Here is a 27,096-nt window from a genome sequence, read left to right on the forward strand (position 1 = left end):
GAGAGAAGAGGAAATGAAGGCACAGGAATAGATAGTTCAATATGAACATTACAAATGAGATAAAAATACGATGGAGGTGCTAATCTCCCATGTCTGGTTGTCTTACAGAAGTGATAGAATTAAGTTCAGGAGAAGATGAATCCCTTCAGATTGTAGACAGCAGTGACTCTGGCAATGAAGGGGATGAAGATGCTTCTGAAGAGAGCAGTGGCGCTCACGTGAACGATGCTCTAAACCAGTTAGATGCTTCAGGACAAGTAATTGTCAACATCAACCACCCACCAAATGAAGAAGACATTTACCTGGCTCCTCAACTTGCACGAGCTGTAAAACCACACCAGGTACTGGAGATCTTCAGTCTGGACATTAAAAGGACTTCAGCAACTTTCTTTTCAGAAGCTGTACTTTGGTGTAACATGCCCTGATAAATCTCAGCCCTTGTAGTGTTGCATATGTATGTGACGAAATGCATGTACAGCCTAGCAGTTTGTTGCATTCCCACCCATAATCTCTTTGACATTGTTTGTTACTCTTTCTAGATTGGTGGTATCCGCTTCCTGTATGATAATCTGGTGGAATCCTTGGAAAGATTTAAAACCAGCAGTGGGTTTGGCTGTATCTTAGCTCATAGCATGGGGCTGGGCAAGACCCTCCAGGTCATCTCTTTTTTGGATGTACTTTTCCGGCACATTGAGGCGAAGACTGTCTTGGCCATTGTACCCGTAAGTAGACTGGGCAGAAGACTGTGTTGGTTCTGTTTGTGTTGGTGTTGGAGGGAACAGGAAGGGCCTTTCAAAACTGAGAGCAAGCTCTGATGTCTCTTGGCTTCCATTTCCCACCACTTAATTATACCCATTTTAGGATTACATAGAGAGGCTCAGTTCTTGCACTGAGGAGCAGATGCAGGAGGTACTATGTGGTCTTCCTTAGCTGTCTCCTCCCCGTTTACCGCCACAACTCACTCTCTCTATCTCTCTCTTTCTCTTTCTCTTTCTCTTTCTCTTTCTCTTTCTCTTTCTCTTTCTCTCTCTTACACACACACACTCTCTTACTTGAGAAGACTTGTATTTGTTACATCCTTTAAAAACCAGTTGAGTGTTACATGTGAATAAATACTTGCATGAAAAGCTGGTTTTGTCCTTGAATGCTCAGTGTTCTGTGGTCTTAGCTTCAGAATCCTTACTGGTGTGTCTCATACTTCCCATCACCCTCTTTCCTTACAGGTAAACACTCTTCAAAACTGGCTAGCAGAGTTCAACATGTGGCTTCCAGCACCAGAAGCCCTCCCTGCTGACTATGATCCAAAAGAGATTCAGCCTCGTACCTTCAAAGTCCATATCTTGAATGATGAACACAAGTAAGTGCAATTAATACCCTTACACAGGTGTTGCGTAGAGCTGTTGCTGCTGTTTATACCCTGCCTTTTGACCCTTGAAGGTCCTCAAAGCAGCTTGTATAAGTGAACAAAAACTGCTTAAATAAACCTTCGTATGCAAAATGGCTGATAAAAAGTAATGTAACAGTAAATATAACAGGTAAAATCAGAAAAGCACCTTTCATTAAACCATCACCATAGGGCTTATAGGCACATTATTTTAGTTACCATAATGTATATTTCACTTGATTGTAGTAAAACCTCTAAGCAGCTTACAAGGAAATTTTTAATTATCAATAGCAAAGTTAAAAATAAGTAATTAAAACCATTTAAAAGATGATGACATTTAATATTGGACTAAAAAGCAATTAAAACGCATCAACACCTGTGTGTTCAGATAGGCATTTCTAAACAAAATGTTTTAAGCAGGCACTGAAAAGAGTACAGTGAAGGTGCCTGTCTGAAGTCAGTAGACAGGGAGTTACAAAACGTAGGTGCCACACATTACAGGGGACCCTCTGGATACGTAACTTTCAGCAAACCTGGAAGTGTATTCTTCTGGGTTTCGCCACGCTCGTATTGGTACGTTTTATTTTGTTTTTCTCTACAGGACCACAGCAGCTCGTGCCAAAGTGGTAACTGATTGGGTGACTGATGGTGGCTTGTTGCTGATGGGTTATGAGATGTATCGTCTCCTTTCATTGAAGAAATCCTTTGCCACAGGCAGAAGGAAAAAAAGCAAAAAGCAGACTGGCCCTGTCATTATAGATTTGGATGAAGAGGATCGTCAGCAGGAGCTTTTAAAAGGTTCAGAGGCTTTTGTCTTTTAAAACTCTTAATTTTACTTCCATTTTAAGAGATTCAATCCTTAGATAGTTATTTTTACTAATATGTGGACACAGGAAAATTATTAACCAAAAATTGTTTAGAAACAGAGGCCCTATTATATTTATCTCTAACATGGATTGAATGGGCATGTGTTCTTTGAAGTCTCACTGGAAATTTTAAACAAGAGCCGTGGTAATCATCGCCTAAGCCACTGAAGAAGGTTTCAGTGTCCTTCTGTCACCAGTGTCCTTGGTCAGATTGGAATGGCTATCATTACAATCCATTCATGTTTTCTGACCTATACGTTTTCCTTTGCTGGATTTTTCACATTTTTTTTTTTTTTGCATTAAATCAAGAATTGTGAACAACAGCTTCCTGTGTTGCTTTTTTTCATTCAGGAATCGAGAAAGCTTTGTCCCGCCCTGGGCCAGATGTGGTCATCTGTGATGAGGGACATCGGATAAAGAATTGCCATGCTAGCACCTCTCAGGCCTTGAAGAGCATCCGATCTCGGCGACGGGTGGTACTCACTGGCTACCCCCTGCAGAACAACCTAATTGAGTATTGGTGTATGGTGGACTTTGTCCGTCCTGACTTTCTTGGTACCCGGCAGGAGTTCAGTAACATGTTTGAGCGCCCCATCCTGAATGGACAGTGTATTGATAGCACCCCTCAGGATGTTCGCCTCATGAGGTATCGCAGTCACGTCCTGCACAGCCTGCTGGAGGGCTTTGTACAAAGGTGAGGCCACATCAGATTGCCAGCACCTTAGGTTTCCCCCCCCCCCCAACAATTCTTTTGAACTTTGTGCTGAGCCGCATTGCTGAGTACTGCAAGTCAGTTCAGTAAATTGGACTTTTGGATCTGAAAACAGAAACCTATCATGATCAGCTAAAGAATTTAGGGAAGCTTTTAATGTTTAATAGATTATTGTATTTTAATATTCTGTTGGAAGCTGCCCAGATGGGCAGGGTAGAAATTATTATTATTATTATTATTATTATTATTATTATTATTATTATTATTATTATTATTTCTGCTGGGTCAGAACCTACCATCATCAGAGAAATGATGCTATGTCAGAGTTAGAAACGAATTATTTTGAAGGTTGACCATTGTTTCTTGAGTTGGTATTTTGTCAAATTGTTGAATTTCATTTGTGAGTTGAGACATGATTCTTGAGGTTTCCACTTTTAAATTTTATGTAATAAGGTGCAATGTGCCACACAGGGAAGGCTGCTCCAGCAATCTCATTTTGATGTACATGCTATTAAATCTAGGTGCAATGTTGTGAATAGCAGCCTGCTTGTGTAACACTTTCCATCCAAGCCTATGAATGTAATTTACAAAGATCTGACAGTTGCAAATTCAGTTTGAGTTGTATATTACTATAGATTAAATATTTACTCAAATTTCCAATTGGGAAGTTATACTTCCTTGGTAACAAACCCAGAGGCACGGCTCAAATCTTGCAGTGGCCTAAGAAAAACAATTGTCCACTTCCATCAATGAGCTTAAACAACAAAGCATCTTGTGGTTCCCTAGAGAAGTACAAATTTATTATGGCATAAGCTTTTATGGCTTACAGTCTATTGCATCCGATGCAGTTGTAGTCCGCGAATGCTCATTTCAGGGAGGCCTAACCCTTTTTGAGCAGAGGATTGACCCATGCTGCATGTCAAAATGGATGTGACCAAAGAGTAAAAGTGGCAATGGTGAATAATAATAAAGATTTTTTTAAAAAATAACATTTTTGTTTGTGAGGGTGTGTGTCAACACCCCTTTTTTGCATTATAGAATCACAGCAGGGAACCTGCTGGAATGTTCAGCATTTGTTTAAAATTAGAAATTGTGGTGGGAGCTTGAAGGGACACAAATGATCCTTTTGGCAGCAGGACATCACAACAGGGGACCTATGGGAGCAATCATAATCATAATTATAATATAATATAATATAATATAATATAATATAATATAATTAATATAACTTAAACACATTTTAAAGTAATTCTTATTTTTTAAAAAGTGGAGGGGACTTCTGGCATCATGACATCGCAGTAAGAAATACATAGGAACAGGCAATATTTTTTTTAAAGCTAATTGAAACATTTTCTTAAAATGACAAATTTGGGAGGGCACTTAGGGCCACAAAGAAGCTTTTTGGGAGGAGGGGGGCAGGTACAGTGCCTAGGCTAGGAACCCCCAGCTTCTACCATGATGAATTTTGAAGTCTTTGTGATGCCACAGGACTCTAAATAACCTAAGAAAGGCCCTGCTGGATCAGGCCAGTGGCCCATCTAGTCCATCACCCTGTTCTCACAGTGGCCAACCAGACACCTGTGGGAAACCAGGGAGCAGAACCTGAGCGCAACAGTGCTTTCTCCGCTTGCGATTCCCATGGGTAACCCACCTGGAAATTACAAGTATGTTTCTCATGCTTGAGATCCTGTCATTATCGTTAATAAATCACACACAAAGTTAGGTGACCTGTGCTTTCCCTCCTCGGTAGCATAACAGGAAAGTCACATTTTGTCCTTAGGTTCACTGCAGAGATTCCAGACGGAGCACTCCCTCTCCTGACCTTCTTTTTCTTGGCTGATTTTGTAGGCGAGGGCACAATGTCCTGAAAGTTCAGCTTCCCTACAAGGAAGAGCATGTCATCTTAGTGCGTTTGTCAAAGATCCAGCGGGCTCTTTACACTGAGTTCATGAACCGGTTTCGTGATGCAGGCAACAGTGGCTGGCTGGGACTGAATCCACTCAAGGCTTTCTGTGTCTGTTGTAAGGTATGTCTAAAGAGGAAAGAGACGGATGGTTTGTGTGGAGTCCATGGAAAGGGCAGGAATTCCATACAGATGTATTGGTGTTCTATAGCATTGTGGTGATACTGAATAGCACAACTGTCCTCTTTTAAGACCAAGCTCCTACTGGGAAGTACGGAACATTTCCTGAGTGAGAATGATTTGTGTTACGGTGGTTTGGCTTGAAGTATCTTGATTGTAGTTCTTTGTCTGACCACAGACTAATTAGTAGCATGAGAAGATGTTGGACACACTTCCTTTCGAGAAGCTCAGTGGTCAGGCATCTTGCTTTGCAAGCAGAAGATCCCGGGCTGCAATTTCACGTACTTTTCATGGAATTGCTGTTTTCCATTCTCAGCCCCTTGATTAGAGCAACATATGGCTAGAAATAAATTAAATAGTCACCACCTAGACATTAATAAATGGAATTTCTGAAGTATTTTAGGCTAAATAGTTGCAAAGTAACCTGCCATCTCCTTTCAGATCTGGAATCACCCTGACGTGCTATATGAAGCATTACAAAAAGAGAATTTGGCCAATGAGCAGGACCTGGATGTGGATGACCTTGGCACGGCCAGTACCAATTCACGCTGCCAGTCACAGGGAATGAAAGTCAAAATGGAGAACAATGCTTTGGCATCACCAATTGGGGAAGCGACCAACAGCAAATACATTCAGGGCATTGGCTTCAATCCCTTTCAGGAAAGAGCCAATCAGGTTGTAACGTATGAGTGGGTGAGTACTAGCATCAAAACTTCCAACGTGACTGGTTCCTTCCTCCCTTTTCCTCAAGCATAAAGAAGGATTCTTAGGTTGGGACAGGCTTTTTTAGGATACTGCGCACTCTTTGGTTCTGGTAATTTTGCCAATGTTTCCTGGAATAATCGGCCAATGTGCTGCTTCTCAAATGCTTAATTCAATTCAATATGTACTTGGATCTGAAATCATACATAACAGTATACATACATCTGTCTGTCCCTGCCGTCAGTCACCGCTTTAGTTGGGGTGTATCTCATGCTAATAATCCCCAGGTATGAAAGACAGGGTGGATATTAAATTATCTGTCAAGGGATCAATTATTATGTTTTGCCTCTTTTCGAATGACTTGTGACATAATGTTGTGTGAAAGATTTGTTTCTGAATAAAAAGTATGTTTTTCACATGTCTTTTACACCCATTACCTTGATTTGTGATCATGTTTAGGAAGTTATGGAGTATGAAGTAGTGAATTGGTGAACTGGGATACAGCAGCAAACTCTGTTCATGATGGTACTGTATGTTCCCGTTTTACCCACAGGCGAAAGACATCCTTTGTGATTACCAGACAGGAGTTTTGCAAAATTCACCTAAGATGGTGTTGCTGTTTCATCTTGTGGACGAGAGTGTGAAACTTGGAGACAAATTATTAGTCTTCAGGTACGGGGAAATTACAGTACTTTAGATCTTGTTCCTGCCCTAGAGTCCTGCTAAATGTGACTAAATACTATTGACTCCAATCCAGCTGTTTATAAAAAACAGACCTTAAAGCAGGTTTCTCAGTAATCCTGGGCAACAAAGTCCACTGCAGAACACAATTGGCTCTCTGTGTATGTTTTCTTCACAATTTCATGGTGGCCAGTGAAGAATGCTTGGAAATTACAGCGCCCTGGCCATTCCAGGGCCTAGGAAAGTCACCACATTACTGCTGTCCTTTAAAGAGCTATGCTGGTTGTCACTTGGTTTTCAGGCATAATTCGATGTGCTGATGTTAACATTTACATCCCTAAATCACCTATGCCTAGTTATTTGTTAGGAACACCATTCTCATATGTCCCTCCCAGTGTTCCGAGGAGGCCCTATTGCAAAAGCTCTCTGAAGTATAATGGGCCTTCTTGGTTGTGGCATCCCATCCATCCCATCCTTTATCCAGGGATTCCTGCTTTTTTAATGTTTTTCATAAAATGATGAAGCTTCTCTTCTGAAGTTCAACCAGCTTGTTAGATTTCGGGTATTAAGATTTAGATTCAAGTATGTTTTGGTTGTTCTGCAGGATAATTGTAATACTGACTTTATTGTTAGCTGGCTTTGACCAAAAAGAGAAGTATTTAATGTAAATCTGCAAATCCACTGGGTTGGGTCCAGGCTCAGTTATTCCTAGAGATGACTCCCTTGAACTTGTTAGCCAACTATGGCTGCAGTCCTAACCCCACTTGCCCTTGGAATAAGTCCCTGCAGTATTCAGCAGAACTTATTTCTGAGTAGACTTTGTTAGGATTGTGCTGAAAATCTGAATCCATCCATTGTTTGTTCTGTCCTCAATTGAAAGCATAACATTTTCTATTTTCATCATTCTTTCAAATATATTTAAAAAATAAAGAGCCTTGGATTCCTGCCTGTGCCTCATGCATGTGTTGCAGATGAGAAGTGTGTTAAATTATGTGAAATAGAACATTGTGTACTGTAAGGTGCCAGTGCAGACTAGCTTTTGCACTTGTAAATAGGATGTCCTTTTTTCTATTCAAATTATACTGTGGATTTTTAAAAATCTTTCATTTGCCCTTCTGAGTGGCGTTCTTTGTCTCTTGCAGCCAAAGCCTTTCCACGTTGTCTGTCATTGAGGATTTCTTGGCAAAGAGACCAGTGCCTTCTATCCCAGGCTTGGAATCACAAGGAATCCATAATTGGGTCCGAAATGTGAATTATTATCGTAAGTACAGCGTGTCCTTCCATCATCTGGCGTACTAATTGTTTACAGCTGGGCTGATCTTCCTGAAAATGTATCCATTTTCTCTAGTTTGTCTGCAACCTTTTCTGTTGTTTCCCATGGAGATGTGCATGGATCCACCTTCATTTTCAGACGAACTGCTTTCAGGCGTTTGTTTGGTTTTGGATAGAAGTAGTTTATTTTGATGCTTGAGCACTTTCCCCCTCCTATGTCAATGTCACATGGATATTATCAAACAAGCAAAACTTTACAATTGCCCATAATTGTTTTATTTTAATGGATGTTGTGGGATTTTTATTTTTATTTAAAAACACACATTTTGTATGCATTTTCCACTGGGTAGGTCTGGATGGTAGTACTTCAGCCTCCGAGAGGGAGCGGCTGATAAACCAGTTCAACGACCCCAGCAACATTTCGGTTTCACTCTTCCTTCTTTCCACACGGTAAGTTGTCCACCTGATACAAACAGCAAATTGGGGTGGAGTAGGGCATGCGATTGACTAATGAGGCATTTGCCACCAAGAATCCTTGGCATTTGATCCAGTTGAAAAGATGGCCTTAAGACCTTTTAGAAACCTGTGGAGGTCTGCACTAATCATTCCATAGTTATCTTCAGAAGTTATTGCTAACATCCGATTAAAATTTTATACCAGGGTTTTGAGCAAAAGCAACAGCCCCCACATAAGATATGATTCCCAGGCAGAATATTGTGTGTGTGACCTCCTTCTCTGCAAGGGGACATTTACCAGCAGCAGCTCTGCAGGGAGCATCCTGGATGACTTACGTTTGATAGTTTGATCAGGATATTTATTAATGATTTTTGCATCATTGTAACTTGTAAGCAGCATGAGAAATACTTGCATCCTGAATAGGAAAAATATATATTTAGGAGACCACTGTAAGCAGACGAAAACATTAGCAGGGTTTAAATAACACCTGTAATGTAAACAAGTACTATGGACATTATGAACAGATTTAAAATATGAGATATGAAACAATATGTAGTTGAAAATGTTGACAATAAGACCCAAGGAGGGGATGGAGGGAAGTCTAGAGATTCAGAGAAATCCCTCAATGTTGATATTTATTTGGTATTGTTATAACTCTACACTTGTAAAATCAAATAAAAATTATTTTCAAAAAGAAAAAAGATTTGCATCCTGAAATGCAGGATATAAATGATGGTAACAAATAAATAAATATTTTATATATTTTTAGAGCTGGATGTTTGGGTGTGAATCTGATCGGTGCAAACAGGGTGATAGTATTTGATGCCTCCTGGAATCCATGCCATGATGCCCAGGCAGTATGTCGGGTGTATCGTTATGGGCAGAAGAAGCCTTGCCACATCTATCGATTAGTTTCCGATTACACCCTGGAGAAGAAAATTTACGACCGCCAGATCTCCAAACAAGGGATGTCAGGTGGGTCAAATCTTCACATGTCTCCACCAAATCACCCCTGTCTTTTAGCCTCTGAAATGGGTTCTCGCTTGCTTCCTGGTTTTCTTCTTTCTTCTTGTGTTTGCAAGTGCCTGCCCTTACGTATGTCACCACTCAAGGAATGTTATTGGAGGTCCAAATGCAACAAGAGCTGCAGTTCTTCCTCATTTTGGATCTATGTATGTTTTATTTATGGGACGCGGGTGGCGCTGTGGGTTAAACCACAGAGCCTAGGGCTTGCCGATCAGAAGGTTGGTAGTTCAAATCCCCACGATGGGCTGAGCTCCCATTGCTCGGTCCCTGCTCCTGCCAACTTAGCAGTTCGAAAGCATGTCAAAGTGCAAGAAGATAAATAGGTACTGCTCCAGTGGGAAGATAAACGGCGTTTCTGTGCGCTGCTCTGGTTCGCCAGAAGCAGCTTACTCATGCTGGCCACATGACCCGGAAGCTGTACGCCGGCTCCCTCGGCCAATAAAGCGAGATGAGCGCCTCAACCCCAGAGTCGTCCACAACTGGACCTAATGGTGAGGGGTCCCTTTACCTTCTTTATGTTTTATTTAGATCGTGTTGTGGATGACTTGAATCCGGTGTTGAACTTTACCCGGAGAGAGGTGGAGAACTTGCTACACTTTGTGGAAGAGGAACCCGAAGCTGTCCAGCATTCATTCAGCCCAAACAAAATCATGGAATCTGTCTTGCAGCTGGCCTGTCTCAAGTACCCTCACCTCATCACCAAGGTTAGGAGGGAAAGGGGAAACCCACTATTTCCCTAATCTTTATTTTGCAACCCTGACCCATCTGCTTGACAATAACTTCAAGGTGTCAAAGCCACATGGTTCTCATCTTGAGAAATCCTGCTGTTAATGTAATCTTGTTCCCATGGAACACTAAGCCAAACTATGGCATAGAGAGGAGATAGTAGCTGCTTTGCTCCTTCCTGGTCATTTTGCTGCTGTGTTGTGCTGATATAAGTCATGGGTTGGCTTAGTGTGTAATCTGAACTTGGCCTTGAGGTTTAGCTCTCTCCAGGCAAACAGCAAGCTATAACTGAGGCATCTCCTGTGTTTCCTGCAGATAACTTGAACCTCTTTTTCCTTGCTATAACAAGGACTTGGTCCTTTTAAATAACCAGCACCTGACGATCAGAGGCAGCATTTCACAATAATGCACACTCTGAGGAGACAAGCTGTGCCAAGCCTTAATTTACTATACAGAGGTACCTCCGGTTGCAGATGGGATCTGTTCTGGAGGTCCGGTCGGATCCTGAGGTTTCCGCAACCTGAGGACCACTTCTGCACATGCGCACATGGCAAAACGCAATCAAATACTTCCGGGTTTGCCGCTTTCACATCCTGAAGTTTACATAACCAGAGGTGCTACTGTAATTTGAAGTACTGGTACATGATTTTAGCTGCTAGGCTAGCACCACATGCTCATAACATACTTCTCCTGTGGTGTTACAGCTCATAATTTATCTGGAGAGAGCAAAACACCAAGCCTGGGTTTGGATGATGTGCTAAGCCAAACCACGTAGAGCAGCAGCAGAATAACCAGAGCAAGAGCAAAGCAGCCTTTCCAGGACCCAACCAAATACTCCTAGCCTTTGCAGGGAGGGTAAAATACCAGTTATATAAATTAAAGCCTATTGGCTCCCAGGTTTTTCATACGAAGATGGATAGGTTACGAAAGGGACACGGGTGGCGCTGTGGTCTAAACCACTGAGCCTTGGGCTTGCCGATCAGAAGGTCAGCGGTTCGAATCCCCGCGAAGGGGAAGCTCCCGTTGTTCGGTCCCTGCTCCTGCCAACCTAGCAGTTCGAAAGCACGTCAAAGTGCAAGTAGATAAATAGGTACCGCTCTGGCAGGAAGGTAAATGGCGTTTACGTGCGCTGCTCTGGTTTCACCAGAAGCAGCTTAGTCATGCTGGCCACATGACCTGGAAAAACTGTCTGCAGACAAATGCCGGCTCCCTTGGCCTGTAAAGTGAAATGAGCGGCGCAACCCCAGAGTCGTTCGTGACTGGACTTAACTGTCAGGGGTCCTTTACCTTTACCTTTTGGATAGGTTACTGGTATCCTAGCTGCCATTCTTTCACCTTATGTTTTTGTGGTACTTTTGGTTAAAAAAAAAGTTCTTAAAATGATACTTCCCATTGTTGTTGCCACAGGAGCCTTTTGAGCATGAGTCGCTGCTGATTGATCGTAAAGAACACAAGCTCACCAAGGCAGAGAAGAAAGCAGCCAAGAAGAGCTACGAGGAAGAGAAACGTGCATCCGTCCCATACACCCGTCCATCCTACGCTCAGTATTACCCAGCCACGGACCAGAGCCTGACAAACATACCCGCCTTCAGTCAGAGGAACTGGTGGGTAAACCCTTTCCTTTCTGTATGTAACGTTCAAGGCGAATGGCAAGTTCTGATCTGCCCCCGCCCCTGCTTCTTGGCAATCGTTTTCTGGCTCTTAGAACATGGGGCAAAGAAGTTAACCAGTAACTCTGAACAATTAGAGATGACTGGGGAAAATCAAATTAAACAGCATTCTGTTGTGATGGGACAGTCAGTACAGTATTCAAAGTACATATACATCATATAGATTGAGCAATAAGGTACACTTTCCCCCTGAGATTTTCAGGATACTTTGATACTGATTTCTTGTTGCATTTCTTGCACCAAGTCAAATACCAAAACTGCCTATGAAGCACCCCAGAAATTGTGGAATTTAATATGTGGTTGGGGACTCAGCCTATGTCATAAATACTCATGTAACTCCATAATCTGGAATTATTTCCTCTGCAGGCCTCTTTTCTCTGCATGTGGATTATTAAAGTGATGATGGTGTCACACATTGGTTTTTTTGGGGGGGGCGGGGGTACTTTGATCCTCCTGATGACAATGAACTCCAACTCCCATCAACTCCAGCCAGCATAGCCAGCAGTTAGGAATGATGGGAATTGTAGTCCAAAAAATCTGGGTAGCCATATCCTTGGTGTTAGGGCATTAAGTGGACAATGGAGTGGATGATTCCACGTTGTAGTAAGAAGCTATTGAGCCCCTTCCAGCTCTGTGCTTCTGTGAAGTGCTGATTCCTTCCTTCCTTTTTCCCCCACAGGCGACCAAGCCTCAAAGGTGAAGAGAGGCCGGTGGCAAGCGTACGTCCCGTTCAGTCCACCCCCATTCCTATGATGCCGCGCCATGTGCCGTTGGGCAGTATGGGATCAGCATCAGTTTCCAATCCTGGCATCAACTTTCCCATCAATTACCTGCAGCGAGCTGGTGTCCTCGTACAGAAGATTGTCACCACAACAGGTCAGTTGCTTTCCAGCTTTATTGGAAATGGAAGTTGCTGCAAAAGGGGGTCGTTAAAGTGAAATGTGTTGCCAGCCCTCTGATGTTAAAACTGACCATACAAGGCAGCTGCTGTTAACCTTTCGAGGCCAGGACTTGCCTTTTAATATGCCTGCTCTTGATTAGTTATACCTGCATGTCCATCTCTGATTTTTGCCATAGGAATATCAGGGCTCCTGTACCTTCAATAGTTGCACAGGAGATGGGATTTTGGTAGATGCTGCTTGTCATGCAAGTGAGAGAAAATATTTGCCTTTTGAAAATTCCATCTTTTGCACAGCCATTAAAGGTACTAGAGGTCTGTGTGCTTTCCAACCATCCTCTTAAAAACAAAAAAAGAGAAAGACAGAGAAAATGATAGTGATGCCACTGCTGCGACATACCTTAGGTGAGTCTCGCTTGGGCTTGTGGATCTCAACCCACCAGCTGAAGACCAGAGGTATAGGATTATGAGTATTCATTCCCAGAAGTAAATGTTTTTTCTCATACACTTATTTTGAAAAGTAAATAAATACTGCTTTCACATTTTACGGAGTGCATTTCAGCTTTTGTTTAACTGGTGGCCCTGTGTGAGCTGGGGCTCTTAGGAGCTGCAGTCCAAAAACTGAGCCAGGTGCTTGGAAGCATTTATTCACTTGTTTTCTGGCTGAATTTTCCTTTGTAAATGTACACAATGTGTCACATATGTACTGTTTGCTCCACTTCAGATATAGTGATCCCAGGTACAAACACTTCCACTGACGTGCAGGCAAGGATCAGTGCTGGAGAGAGCATCCACATTATCCGTGGAACTAAAGGTAAAAAAAAAAGCCTGCCTTTCCTGGGCAAAGAAAATGTGTATCCATGTCTCCGTTTTTCTTTTATGATTTGAGATTGGTGAGGGGGCTGCTATGTTTTTGTATAGATAGGCAAGAAGAGGAGGCAAACTGTGTCACTACAGAGGTGTTAGGGTATCTACTACTGCAATAAATGCCTTTGAACCCTAGTTCAGAAACCCCTTATCTCCCATTCAAACTGACCAGGGTCAGGCACACACAGAGTTTGCTCATCATGCCCTTTGTTTGTGATTGACTGTTTAGTCTAACACATGGTGATATCACTCAGGAGGTCTTAATTGTCAGCTTCACAATGTTATCTTAGAATTTGAACAAGGAAGCAAGAGAGTGTTGATGCTGTGTCTTTGTAGGAAGTTGATGAGCAAAGCTTTTCTTTCAAAACTTTACTTGCAATATCTAGCACGTGGAGGCAGTGCAGAAAGTGAAGGCGATTTTCTGTAATGATGAACATAAGGGCGCCCTATTCAGCAGGTAATAAGTTTTCTTCTGGCTTACCTCTGACAACTTCCACCCATCTCTCATTTAGGGACATATATCCGGACCAGCGATGGACGAATCTTTGCTATTCGCACCACCGGCAAGCCAAAGGGCAGTGATGATCATCGCATGGTTGCCTCGGGTAAGGTGCTTATTCTGGCAAGGAAGTCTGACTGCGTTTGTCTTTAGGGATATCCTTTGGGGGTTTTAATTTATTTATTCATAACCCTCTCTTTTGGTTTAACAAACTCTCGGAAATAACTTACAATGTCAGCATAGGAAGCTGCCTTAAACTCAGTCAGACAATTCATAGAATTGTAGAGCTGAAAGGGAGCACTAGGATCATCTAGTCTAACCTGCTGCAATGCAGGGATCTTTTGCCCAACATGAGGCTTGAACCCACAACCCTAAGATTATGCTCTACCAGCTGATCTATCCCTTGTTTGTTTATCTAGGTCAGTATTCCCTACTCTGGCTGGCAGCAGCTCTCCAGGGTTTCAAACAGGGTCTCTCCCAGCCCTGCATGGAGACACCAGGGATTGAACTTTGAACCCTTTGCATGAAAAACAGGTGCTCTACTACTGAGCCACAGCTCTTTGCCTAAAATAAAGAAATACTAAGAGCTAAAACAAAATACAGACATTAGGCATTCAAATAACAGAATGCAGCTAATTAGCAGGTTCAGATCACATCTTAAAAAGCAAACATTTTTTAAAAGTGTTGATCTAAAAACGAGAAGGGGCCTGGCAAATTGCGATGGGGAAACTACTGCCTAGTCTTGTAGCCAATGCTGGAAGCCTGTCTCTCAAGTACCTCTCATGCCTCTCAGACTCTTGCAAAAGATGGGCAGAGTAGAGCTCCCCAGGTTGATCTTAAGCAGAGGGCAGACTCAGGCCATCTTTTCCAGCACCCTAGTTCTGCCTCTTGTTACTTCCCTGGTCTTATCTACTGATGTGCCTCTGTCGTTCACAGGATCCCAAGGGCCATCTCTGGAATCCACAAGCAACGGCCGGCATAATGCCTCCTCGCCCAAGCTTCCCAACACAGAGGAACTCACTCGGCCGATCTCCCCCGACAGCCCCGAAATCATCAGCGAACTGCAACAGTATGCGGAGGCGGCTGCCGCCCGTGAGTCCAGACACAACTCCCCTAGCACTAACGCGGCACCCGGACACCCAGCCCGGAAAGACAACACAGCCCCGTTAGCAGCTCGTGGAACTGAGCAGCAGCGAGCAGGGACTCGTGGTACGGCTCCCTCGTCCTCTTCAGCCCTGCCGGCCACCAGCCACCACGGTGACAACCACTCCGTGCTGGACTTAAGAGGCAACAAGCGCAAGTCCACATCGCCTTCCGGCCCGGAGGAGCAGGCCCATCGGCAGCAGAAGAAGCGGCCGTTGCCCACAGCAGTCCAGCCATATGAAAGTGGGTACCCTGTCTCTGGTGGGTTCACCATGCCCTCTGTTCCCTTAAACCACAACCTAGCCCACCCATTTCCTCCCCAAGCAGGCAACTCCTTGTACATGAGCACAGGCTCCTCCTATTACCAGCTGCCTAGCTTGCTCTCAGACCCCCACCTGGTGTTTCCTGTGACTACTGACCCTCTGCTGACAGCCGGCACTGCTAGTTCCTCTGCTGCTACCTCAGCCACCGCCAGCGTCCCCTCTTTCATGTTAAACCCCTCCATGACGGGGATGCTCTCCAACTACTCGCTGCCCTTCACGCAGTCACTCCTGCCTGAGCCCAGGATGTTTGCTCCTTTTCCATCCCCAGTCTTGCCCAGCAGCCTTCCCAGGAGCATGGCGTCTGCCTATCCTGGCTTCATGTCCCCTCATTCAGGATATCCAGCTGGGAGCCTCCTTCGGTCCCAGGTGCCTCCGTTTGACACCCACGAGGTCTCTGAGGTGGGCTGCAGCTCCAACGAGGATGAGGACAAAGATGACGATGTAATAGAGATCACGGGGAAGTAAGGGGCCTAGTCTCTTGTTAGAGCTCAACTCGGCCAGCAGGCAAAAATAAATAAACAAAAAACAAAATCCTCACTGGACCTTTCTGGGGCCAAGGGTTTCCATCCGGGACACAGCAGAGGTGGAGGAGACTGGAAAGGAAGGTGGCGTTTTTAGTTGTCCGAGATCTGCATTGTATGGGGAACTGTATTGAATGGACACCCACCCAAGAGTGGGGAAGCAAGAGAGTTGCAGGAGGGAAGTAATACTGTAAACCATAGGAGTGCCTCCTTGACTTTCCCTCCTGCGCTCTGAGTTGTCCAAAAGGGAGACCTGCCATTACGTTTCAGTGCCCTTTGTTAGGCTGGAGACACTGGTTTGTTGTTTTCTCTCTCTCTCTTTGTCTGTGGAATAACTCTCAAACACGAACTGCCTTATCTGTGAAAGTTCAGTACCCCATAGTAAATAGGGGGTGAGTTTGTACCCTAGGAGACATGATGATGAATAGCATTGTTAATGGAGGGAGGGAGGCGGGTTTGGAAGGAGCAGGCAATATGTAATGTGTAGGTGGGAGGGTGTGGGTGGGGCAGGGTCTATGTGAAAACCAGTTTTGTCTGTCATCCATCTGAAAGCTGAAGACAGGTGAGTCTGGTGGTCTTCACCAGGCCCTCATCAGGTGGTATCGGGAGTAAGGGAGAAGCGGTGATGGGGTGCCGCTCTCCTGCTGCCTTCCCCAGGAGATCCATTTGAAGGCAGGGACCTTTGTCGGCTCAGCTTCCCACTGGCTTCTTCAGCAGGGTTGGGTTAGGACTTGTACCAGTCTTTTAGTGAGGTAGTGCTCAGTGGAGGAATGGCGAGGATTTCCCTACGTCCCTCTCTAGCTTTTTGTAGTGGTTACTCTCCCTCTGCCACCCCACCCACTACCGAGGAGCGAGTAGAAGAAAGCTTAGCGGTCAGGCTCCTGTTGACCACAGTAAGTCGAACGTCTTACAAAAGGGATGCGCTCGAGAGCCTTGCTGCTGTCTGTGTTAATTGTTGACACTGATCCGACTGACCTTCTCCTTCTGCAGAACAGATTTGTTAATTTATTTAACGAAAACAAACTATTTATTTTGGGATTCTCTTTCCTTTTCTGCTTTTTCCTTGCTGTAAACAATGGCCTCTACTGAAATCAGGATGGTCTGCATGGGGAAGAATTGGGGATGGTGAATAGGCTGCTTGACCAAAGCAGAGACAGTGTGCAGGACCAAGAGACAGCACCCTCCCAGTCAGCTTTCCACACTTGTTCAGCTGATAAAACATCTAACAGCCCCTGTATTCCTTGTCCCTCTTCAGCTGAACATGCAGCAACACTGCAGGTGGTTACTTCAGTGTCAGCTGGAACCCTGCTTGGTGTCTAGCGTTCTCCCTTGTACTAAGTAACAGTTAAACTTGCCCTCCACGTTTGTTGGAGAGATTGGTTACGCAAGCAGGATCCCACCACTTGAGTGGATCGTGAGTAAGAAAGTAGTCAAGCCATTGGAGAGGCATGTCCTCTACACTGTGACTAGGCTCTGGTCCATGCTTGCTCTGTTTATATGTTGTCACAAGGGTGTATAAGGAGAAGCTGTGAGCTCTCATAGCAGGCTTAATGAAGGGAGTGAGTTCCATGGTTTAGGCAGAAAGACCAGTGTCTGTCTTTCTGCTGGGGGATGGGATACATATAACAGAGACAGTGGAAGGGTACCCAGAGTCTCTCTTATAAAGTGGAACCAGGTACTCTCTTCAGGCTTTTAAAGAATTGCCATTCCAGGGGGAAGAGGGCAAGCATGTCCATGGCAGGGAACGAGTGAGAGGGTTACCAGCCCCCTGTGCTAAGGAAGCCTTTTCAGGATAGTGGTGAATGAGACCCCATTCTCACCTTACCTTTGTTAGGTGGTTAAAACTGCCCCCTCCTCATGTGGAAACCTCTCCATCCTACAGAATTTGAGAATTCAGCCTTTGACCACACTGTTTGAGGTCTACCAAGACCCACAGTTCAAGAGGTAGTGGCTAGGTGATCCACATATTGGTTCTGAAAGCTCTCTCTGTGTATATGTGTGTGTGTGTGCGTGCGCGCTTGTATGAACCGTAAAAAGCATGAAATGATGGGCTTCCTGTCTTTTCTCTGTTTATGGGACACTGTCTGTCAGACCTGACTTCACCATTCGTAGAAGCCTTAGATTTACAGTTAGCTATGCAAATTACTTTTAATTATTTTAAAATAAAAACATTAAAATAGTGCTTTCTTCTTTAACATATCCTAGGAGTTGAAAACCGAGGGGTTCTGAGCAAACTTCTGGACAACTTGTCTTTGGATGCACCATGGGAATAAAAAACAAACAAACACAACCCCCCCACAAAAATAACAAAGCAAATTAACTGATGGTGTCCATTCGCGTTTCTCCAAAGACTTGGCCATGGTACGTCTGTGAGTCATGCCCTTTTGTGATTTGTATGTGTCCACCTCATACAAAATATGATGACACTGATTGTACTGTAAACTCACTCAGCTGTCTTTTGCAACCCTCGATAAGTGGACTTGGGGACCGGATGGTAGGCAAGGTGGGTTCTTGCTTGAGCAGCAAGGTTTTAGAGCTGCTGAAGCCTAAGCCATTTTTGGAGAAGGATGTCATTACTTTAGGCTTCAGGCAGGCTCAGTCTTCAGTGTGTTGGTTTGGGGCAGCATAGCTAATGATAACCTGAGATATCTTGCCAGCTCCTGTCCTCATTTCAACTGAGTAACAAATTTTGACAGGACAGGCTGATACGCTCTGTCCATTACTTCAAACAGTGCTTCCTTCTGATTCTCTTGTTCCTTTTGAAGAATGTACAAAGGGCTCAGGAGGGGTCACTGGACTAGGCAGGTTTTTAGCTCATCCTCACTGTAATAGAGGGAATAGATACATCTGGGATTAAGTAAACTAGGCCTTGTAACCACCTTTTAAATAGGAATGGGAGGTAGCTATTAGCTGTAGAAAATGGTGTGTACACTTGTAATTTACTACTCTGGCCACTGGATGGCAGTGTTGCATCACATGGATTATTTAGGTTTTAAAATACCTTATTTTGAAAAACTGGCTTTTGTACTTGGTTAAGAAAGCTATAAAAATGTTACGTCTGTCTGTCTATGCACATCTCTCTCTCTCTCTCTCTCTCTCTTAACTAATCTTCTAATGTTAGCGGAATGCTTGAGAACGTATTTGCACGACTGACAAACTCCACTTCACCTCCCTGTCTCCCCTAATACCTTCTGTTAGACCAACCACTTTCTGTAACCTTTGGAGAGAAGTACTTTGTTGGGACAGATGCCTCTACTTCAGCAAGTGCCTGAGCTGGGTCTCTTTCCCACCTGTAGGGCGTTATACTGGTTTTGTCTCCAAGTGATTGAAACTTTCATTCCCCAGCGCTTGCCGAGAGAGAATTCCCTTGCCAACGGGAATGCAGAGAACACTCTTCCACTCGGCGTCCTTGTTGCTCCTAGAGGGCGCAGTGCAGCCTCCTTCTCAAAATACTTCACACCTCCCAGGTGTTCAGCGTCCCCTATGAAGCTATGGCTTCCGACAACAGAGGGAAAGCTGCTGTGCCTTGTCTGTGAAGGGCAGAGAATGCTTGAGACAAGAGCTGGGTCAGAATGGCTTACTGACTTAACCTAGCAGAATATCAGAAAGGTCCCTTCCTTGATGCAGCTGTAATCCCCAGGAATGTAGTGTCCACTCAAAAGCATCTCTAGTTTTGTGCTGTAGAGAGATCTTTGAATCCACCCACAGGACCTGGGCAGTCCCTGACTCCCATATCTCCAATAACATTTCTTTTTCTTGCTGGTTCTTGGTTGTGTTCCTGAGGCTAACCCTGGTTGACTCTGCTTGGCCCTGTGTGACTTGCACTGCAAAATTTCAGACAACAAAAGAATTGAGGAGGGAAACTTGGGGTGTTCGGCTTTTTACAGATGCTAACACAGACCCTGGGTGCATATCCCAGGAGCCTCTAGACTGTCCTTTTTAGGCCATTGGAAGGTGATTTACATATACTGTAGCATTTCTTCAACAGCTTTAGAGCAACACTATTAAGTCTTGAGTGATACAGAATGGAACTTGACCCCTTTAATAAATGCATAGGGGAAAGAGGTGACCTTAAACTGTGATGTTTCCTGGACCTTGATGGTACACTCTCCGTTTTGCTCCAGCTTTGGGCAGCCCACAATTTTAAACTGATCACGATTTTGTTTGGACACATACTGCCTGTGATGGATGGCTTTAAATTGTTGTGGGCATAGAACTGAGGGACTTAAACCACAACCATGGTAAGGGTTATATGTGTGTGTATATGCATGTATACTAATTTCTGGGTGCTGTCTCTTTGTCACACTTTCATACGACCAAGAGATGGAACTTGAATGGGATTTGTCAGGTGAGAGCAGACTTGATGTTCAATCACTGTTTGCAATAACACTAACCCATAGTTAAGAGGGATGAGGACAAAACACATCAGGCCTTGGGTTCGTGCACTTCCCTCTACTTTGGCACAGCCATAAGGACATTGGAAACTTCTGCTCCTGTATTAGATTAAACCACAGTTTTGGCATTATAAGTGAAAGCTAAACTACTTTATCTTAATTATGTTAAGAAAAGGCAACTTCTTAAACTGTGGTTTGAAGTTGACTTGTCTCAACAACTCTGGTTTATTTGTCTTGAGTTTGATCTACAGGGAAAGCTGTAGTTAATTTAAAATGGAAGTGAAAGCAGGCATGCCAGGGGAATAACGTGAGCCCAAGGATCACCCAGTTGCATTGTCATTGCCCTGAAGCAGGGGTGGGGAACCCCTTTTTGTCTGCTGAGGGCCACATTCCCTGAGGAGTAATTTGTTGGGGGTCATATGCCAAACTTGGGTAGGCCAGAGTGAAATGGGGGGTGAGGCCAGGGGAGCAACCAACTGCTCTTGCTAGAGGTATAAAGCAATAGCTGGCAGATGGCTCCTTTTATTCCATCTGTTTTGACTCCCCTGCCCCCCACCATCCCTTCCCTTCCTTCAGCCCACCAGAAATTAGGCTGAGGGCCCCAGGTTCCCAACCCATACACTGAAATGTGGGATAGTGTTGTGTTCAAAATAGCCCATTGGCTCCTATAGGACAAAGTTAAATGGGCTGCAATTTCAGGCAGAGTTTTGAGGAGACAAAATCTGACTGCAGCCGCCAGGAGTCCCTGCAAATATATGGGCATCCTCTCTGCCTCTCTCACCATGACGGACATATTGCTAGTTGTAAAGAAAGCTGGCTCATATTTTTTATCAGAATTAGGGGATCAAATGACAGCAGTGCAAATGGTCATGGGAAGATATGGCAAGTCAATAAAATTATACATGTATTTGTGCTGAAATCTTGTTTTAGCTACCATAGATGTACAGTTACTAAACTGGGGGGGAAATTGTCTGTGGACCCACTAAACAGAGAAATTAAACATTGATAGATTAAAAATAATAACAAAACCTCTTTCATTCCCCCCCTTTAACGTCAAAACCATATTAAGTCAAGCCTGTTGATTTACAAGAGATAGGCCGTTTAGTCTTTGTGGGAATGTCTGCTCCTGGTAACTCAAAACAAGAAAGCAGATTTTCAGGAGAGGTGGGAGAGTGCTGCCAGTTCAGGGAGGATCAGCAAAGAATGGGAGAAGCTAGCAGAGGAGGAGGGATCTTTTTTCTTCTTATTTTGCTCTGTATTGAAACAAGACCACTAACAGCTGCCCACAGCTGCATTGCTTCTTGGGGTTCCTATATTATTAGTTTCCCAGCTTGCGTTCTCTGTCCCTCCATTGAATCCATTTGTACAGGGGAGCTGAGTGAATCCAATGGTTTTCTTGGTTTGTTTCTGTTCCGCCTTTAGTTTGTGGCCTGTCTTTTGTGATGGGGGGGGGGAAATGGCATTTCTGTAGCAGCGTCAGTTGGTCGGCTGGTTGCACGCATGGGTCATGTGCTTCCCTCATCTCTCTGTCCAATGGGATGCGCTTACCCGAGAACAGAGACATTGAACAATTTTGTTGTTTATATGATGTATTTATTTTTACTTGTGTTTCATGTCATTTTTTTAAAAAAAATAATAAATTGTAAGTTGGTATAATGCCTATCAATTCTCTCTCTTTTTTAAAAAATAAACTTCAAACATTACAACAGTCCAATGATTTTGGTCTGGAATGAATTTGGTGTTTGTTTTCAAGCATAAATATACTCTGGCTGCCATATGGCTAAAATCAGTTGCTACCATGTTGTCCCTTGAAAGCAGTGCGACTTGCTACATGCAACTAACTTGCTTCGTTGATTTCCAAGGTATGTAAATCATAACAACTGGGTTTAGCTGTACCAGGGCAGCTGTCTTAGCAGGTAGGTGATGGTTATTTGGTATCTGAAGGGGCAAAAGTTCATTTCAGTGATAAACAACACTTGGATCAGCCAACCACTTTTCGACAGAAGTCTGAATGATGGGACAGCCTGCCTATCAAGAAGGTGGATATTTGCTTTTACCCAGTTTCAACCCAGTTTTTCTACTAAGGGGACTATCAGATTTTTGCACAGGGTGCCCCTTAAGTATTTGTTGAAACATGCTTTCATGCAAAAAAAGCCTTGAGGCACAGTTGATATTTGTGATAGGCCTAAACCCCATAAGAATATCCAAACCATAAACTGTATTTGCTATAAGCTACAAATGCTGTTTTGTAGTGGGTTCTGGTGAGAATACACTTTACTATTACAAGGACCAGAAAGTTCAGGCCCCTCAGCCACTTCTTACATAAGGGATCTTCAGATAGTTGTTTCTACCCTGCGTGTTTTCTTTAGCACAAAAGCTTCAGCTGCTAAATAATTTACTATATGGGAGGGAAATGATGGTTTTTAAGACTTGCCTTCCCTGACACTCAGGAAGTCAAAGTGCTGTATTTCTGCAGTTGTGGTGATGTAGCTGCCCACCTGGCAGATTTGGCCTACCTGGGGGTGGGAAGGTTAAGATCTAGCCAGCCCAGAAGTTCTCCACCCATCTTATACAATGGAGAGACCTGAACTGTGAATTCTCCTATTTACTGCTAGGATGGTCTGTTGTTAAATGCTCTGACAACCTAACATCTGTATTTTGCATGTCACTATGTCAGATACTAACTAGAGATTCCATATCACAACTTTCTCTTTCTGCCTCCCTCTTGATGGTTTCCAAGGATGATATCCAACTAAGTCATACTCAGAGTAGGCTCATTGCAATCCATGGGCTAAAGTAACTTAACTCCATAGATTTCAATGGGTCTATTCTGAGTTTAGCAAACATGCACAGTTGTGCCTCCCCCACCCTACATGGCACAGAGGGAGGCAGCTAAAGAGATTTTTTAGGGAAGCACTGGAATGGAGTTTGAAACCCAGTTCCAGGTCAATGGAAGCCAATTTTCACAAGTGCTTCAAGTGGCTCCATTTCTGGTTAGAAACTATCTGAAGCAGAACGTATAACAATTCTTCTATGTTTTTCTGTTGTTCTGGATGGGAGTTGTTACTTAGTGCCAACCTGGGCACTTGATCCTTACTCATGAGGTGATACAGTTTTAGCCTAAGGTAAGGATAAGGCAGCTTTCACCCTGTCGGGAGACTCACACTGAGGCTGTACACTCACATCCCTATATGTGTGCCTGCCCAGTGAACCCTTTTTGCAGAACAGTTGAAGGTAATCAATCCTGTTTTCCACTACTGATGTAGGCACTGGTAGGTACTGCTAACTGGTTCCTGTTCTGCTATGTAAACTCAAAATGTGATAGGCTGAGGTGAATTTGAATATTTGGGAAGTTGTGACATTCGGTGTGATGGTCCTCTACAAAATGCTGTCCATTTATTATATCTGTACATCCAATTACCCAGTGATTCCGTAGTTTCTTAACATCAACAGTTCAATCAAAAGCTCCTCAATTTTGATGTCGTCGTTCCATTATTTTACATTTTGGTTCAGTTTTTTTCTGGCAGAAACTGTGAAAAGGGTTTCGGCCGACGGATCAAAAGGAGAGGTAAGTACAAGAGTGCCAAACACTGAGCACGGCAGTGATGTCCCAACAAAACCTGCCGTTAAATATCTAGTCATAATTGAGTCTGGTCTAATATGAAATGAAACTCCCACTTGAGCACTGTCTGTAACATTAATTATGTTTAATATAAACTGCTTGGTAATTACCTGAAAATTTGAAAATTGGTGTCTCTTTATTTAAAATCTTCCAGTAAGGGGCAATAGCTCAGTGGCTACATCTCATGCTTTGCATGCAGAAGGTCCCAGGTTCAGTCTCAGGCTTCTCTGGGAAGGTTTGAGAAAGACCCGCACCTGAAACCCTGGGGAGCTACTGTCAGTCATTGCAGATAATACTGAGCTAAATGGACTAATTTTTTTACTCTGTGTAAGGTGGCTTTGTGTGTTGCTAAAGCAGATAAGGAGCTGGCACATAACCTGTCACCATTGTAGAAATGCCAAAAATGGAGGGGGTCACCTCCACCCTCCCACTCACTTCTTCTGCCCTTATCACAACCTGCAGTCTGGTGACCATGTTAATGCCAACATTTTTTATTTCAGTTAAATAGTCCTCTTTAGCTGTTTATTATCCATTCTTAAATGGGCAATGGAGGCCAAGTTCTTTTGTGTGCAAAGCATTTTCTGTCCATGAGCTATAAAGCTCCCACAAAAACCAGTTTAGAAAAAGGCCAGCAAGGACAGTGGCTGGATGTTAAAACAAGACATAGGAATGAGGCCGATCACTGCTAAATGGTTCTTGGCTAGAGCAGACCTCTGCCCACTGTCAGAAACAGAAGGCTGCATCACCTACATTTGCACATGTGTTTTAAGGCCTTAACGGTTACATGAGACAATTGCACACTTGCGGCTGGGTAGAGATACAGACAGCAGTGAGTGAGGTTGGGCTGCCTTTTCTTGTCATAAATACCCATTTATCACTGCATGAAGGGTGAAGTGACCCCAAGTCTTCGGGAAACACAAGTCACCCTAATGCTGGCCAGGCATGGAAGGGCCCTGATTCTCACACTTTTGTATTTGATCATAACACAGCTCCCACCCCACCCAATTCCTAATTTTACCCCTGGGGTGTATATCACTTATCATAAATGGAGTTGCAAATGCTCATCATGCAATTGGCAGGTGCATAAAAGGTCTCTCAGAAATCTCAGAAAGATACCGGTACCCCGGTATCTTTAATGGACACCATTTATTAGGAAAACAAAGTGAAGACAACTACAAAATATGTGTTATATGATATGTCAAGAGCGTAAAGCTCTCTTGTCCAAGCTTTACAGAGGAGTCGTGGTATCGCAAGGCAAACCAGGCTGGTCAGTCCATCCCACATGACATAGGCTGGGAAAGGTGATCCCACTGCACTCCTCAGGCTGCCTTGTCTACTTTGCACACTTTGCAAATATATTCCTTCCTCTGGTACCCAAGGGGAGGAAGAAGGCAAAAACCCAGAGCTTCAGCTTGAGAAAGGACTCACTGGCCTTTCTGTAGTGGGCAGGCTCTGGAGGTCATAAATGCAGCAGATGTGTCTGCGAAGGGCTCTTGGCTGCGAAAGGTCTCCAGAGAGTGCCTGCTGAGTCCGTTTGGGTTCCTTGCATAACATTACGGGGGCCCAGGCTGCCGACGGACTCTGCCTCTCTTGCTTTCTAAAGGATGCTGCTGCCACTTTGGGCTCCATCCTTTCTGTCTCCGCCTTTTCCTCCGCTGGAGAGCATCGCAAAGCTCATCCAAATTAGTGCCAGGGGCGCCCATGGCCCATGAGTACCCTTTGTAATGCAGCTGCAGCTCTGGCGCTGATGCAGGGATGGTACCATACGGGCCTCCTGCTTCTTCTGTGCTCTTGCTCCGCCTGGTGGTGAAAGCCTCCATGGCCTGGTGCCCGATGATGCGCAGGCTGTAGGAGGTGAGGGTTTGGGAGAAGGAGTGCTCCATCCCTTGGCACTGGTAGAGCCCAGCATCCTCCTGGGTCAGCTGATTAATCAGCAGCCCTTGCTCTAGGATTGAAAAGCGGCCCATGCTCCCAATCTGCAAGGAACGCAGACAATATCTGCTTGTTTAGCAGTCTGGCCAGAAGAAAGGCAGCTCTTAGCAATGCCGATGATTAATAAATGTCTAAAATAAATGATTTAAACACATTATTTCTCCTTCCCCTACACAGTAATGAAACCCTTTGTTCCCATGGCTCCCCAGAGCCCAAAGAAACGACCCCACTACCCCATCACCCTCCCCACTGCTATACCTCCTCTAGGACTGGTGCATTGCTGCGCTGCACAAGCCAACGGATCGCCGTCTGTGGGGAATGTGGAAGGCACTCAAGAAAAGTTGAGTTGTTCTGTACACCAAACACCACCTTTTCTTCAGCCATAGATATTCCTGTGTGAGGACAGGGATGGGGTTGTGTGACTAGAAGGAGGGGGAATTGTCTTGCCCTCTACACAAGCTTTTTGTGGAACATGCTCTCAAATGAAAAGCCTGTAGCAAAAAGGCAAGCAGTTCTCTCTACGCCTCCAAACCTTAACATGTCAGCCCTAGCATACCTACCCCCTCCAGTTCTGTGGTCATTACTCTTAGAAATGAGTCTTTGGAAGAGCCATGCAGGTTCTCTAGAATGCAGTCCCCCACCCTCCGTCCCATTTCTGTAGCTTTCCTGAGAGAAAGTGCTGTAGCTCGGTGAGCCAAGCAGATGATTTGCACATGCAGAACCCCATGTTCAGTCCCTGGCATCTCATGGTAGGGAAAGGCCCTGGCCCTGAAACCAGCAGAGGCACTGCCAACCACTATAAATCATGCAGAGTTAGACCAACAAATTGACTGTATAGTGCCGCTTCCTAGATTTCATATATTGTACTAGTTAGTGCCATTATGCCTCTGTTAGGGAAAGCTATACCTGATTTACTTTCTGCAGTGTACAGTCGTACCTTGGAAGTCAAACGGCCTAGTTCTTGAATGTTTTGGCTCCTGACTTTTCAAACATTATTTTGGAAGCTAAATGTCCGACGGGGCTTTCGCGGCTTCCGATTGGCTGCAGCAGCTTCCTGCAGTCAATCAGAAGTTGCGCTTTGGTTTTCAAATGTTTTGGAAGTCAAAACGGACTTCCGGAAAGGATTCTGTTCAACTTCCAAGGTATGACTGTAAATACAAATAGAGGACTCAAAATGGCTACAGTCAGACAGCACAAGAACCCCTTTCCCCTTCATGTAGCAGTTAGTTTTATTCAAATGATTATTTAATTTTCCCAAGCGCAGAGATAGACAAATACTTTTTAAAAAATTCAAAATAAAAGTGGAAACTCAAGACTCT

General features: G+C 44.1%; 2 protein-coding genes across 9 annotated transcripts in view; one reads left to right on the forward strand and one right to left on the reverse strand.

Annotated features, from left to right (window-relative positions):
- The window catches only part of RAD54L2 (RAD54 like 2), a 70,132-nt gene extending 48,195 nt beyond the window's left edge, over positions 1-21,937 (forward strand). For 5 of the 8 annotated variants that reach the window (XM_083488633.1, XM_083488632.1, XM_083488636.1 and 2 more), the window contains 17 exons: positions 109-341; positions 540-722; positions 1,224-1,357; positions 1,986-2,182; positions 2,602-2,944; positions 4,811-4,988; positions 5,487-5,738; positions 6,301-6,419; positions 7,571-7,689; positions 8,051-8,150; positions 8,926-9,131; positions 9,711-9,886; positions 11,316-11,512; positions 12,258-12,454; positions 13,201-13,290; positions 13,856-13,948; positions 14,779-21,937. In XM_083488633.1, the coding sequence (XP_083344759.1) occupies positions 109-341; positions 540-722; positions 1,224-1,357; positions 1,986-2,182; positions 2,602-2,944; positions 4,811-4,988; positions 5,487-5,738; positions 6,301-6,419; positions 7,571-7,689; positions 8,051-8,150; positions 8,926-9,131; positions 9,711-9,886; positions 11,316-11,512; positions 12,258-12,454; positions 13,201-13,290; positions 13,856-13,948; positions 14,779-15,773 (3,812 nt within the window). In that variant the 3' untranslated portion in view covers positions 15,774-21,937. The remainder of the gene's footprint in view (positions 1-108; positions 342-539; positions 723-1,223; positions 1,358-1,985; positions 2,183-2,601; positions 2,945-4,810; positions 4,989-5,486; positions 5,739-6,300; positions 6,420-7,570; positions 7,690-8,050; positions 8,151-8,925; positions 9,132-9,710; positions 9,887-11,315; positions 11,513-12,257; positions 12,455-13,200; positions 13,291-13,855; positions 13,949-14,778) is intronic. The other 3 variants (XM_083488637.1, XM_083488639.1, XM_083488638.1) reach the window with 2 other exon arrangements.
- A 3,037-nt stretch (positions 21,938-24,974) lies between these two features.
- Positions 24,975-27,096, reverse strand: part of LOC310699966 (semaphorin-3D-like) — a 51,387-nt gene continuing 49,265 nt past the window's right edge. Inside the window, exons 18-19 of the mRNA XM_083488719.1 lie at positions 26,036-26,169; positions 24,975-25,821 (exon numbers count right to left, since the gene is read on the reverse strand). Coding sequence (XP_083344845.1) covers positions 25,399-25,821; positions 26,036-26,169 — 557 coding nt within the window. The 3' untranslated portion in view covers positions 24,975-25,398. The remainder of the gene's footprint in view (positions 25,822-26,035; positions 26,170-27,096) is intronic.

The sequence above is a fragment of the Podarcis liolepis genome, assembly GCF_965112155.1.
Source record: "Podarcis liolepis genome assembly, chromosome: 2".
In the NCBI taxonomy this organism is placed as follows: Eukaryota; Metazoa; Chordata; class Lepidosauria; order Squamata; family Lacertidae; genus Podarcis; species Podarcis liolepis.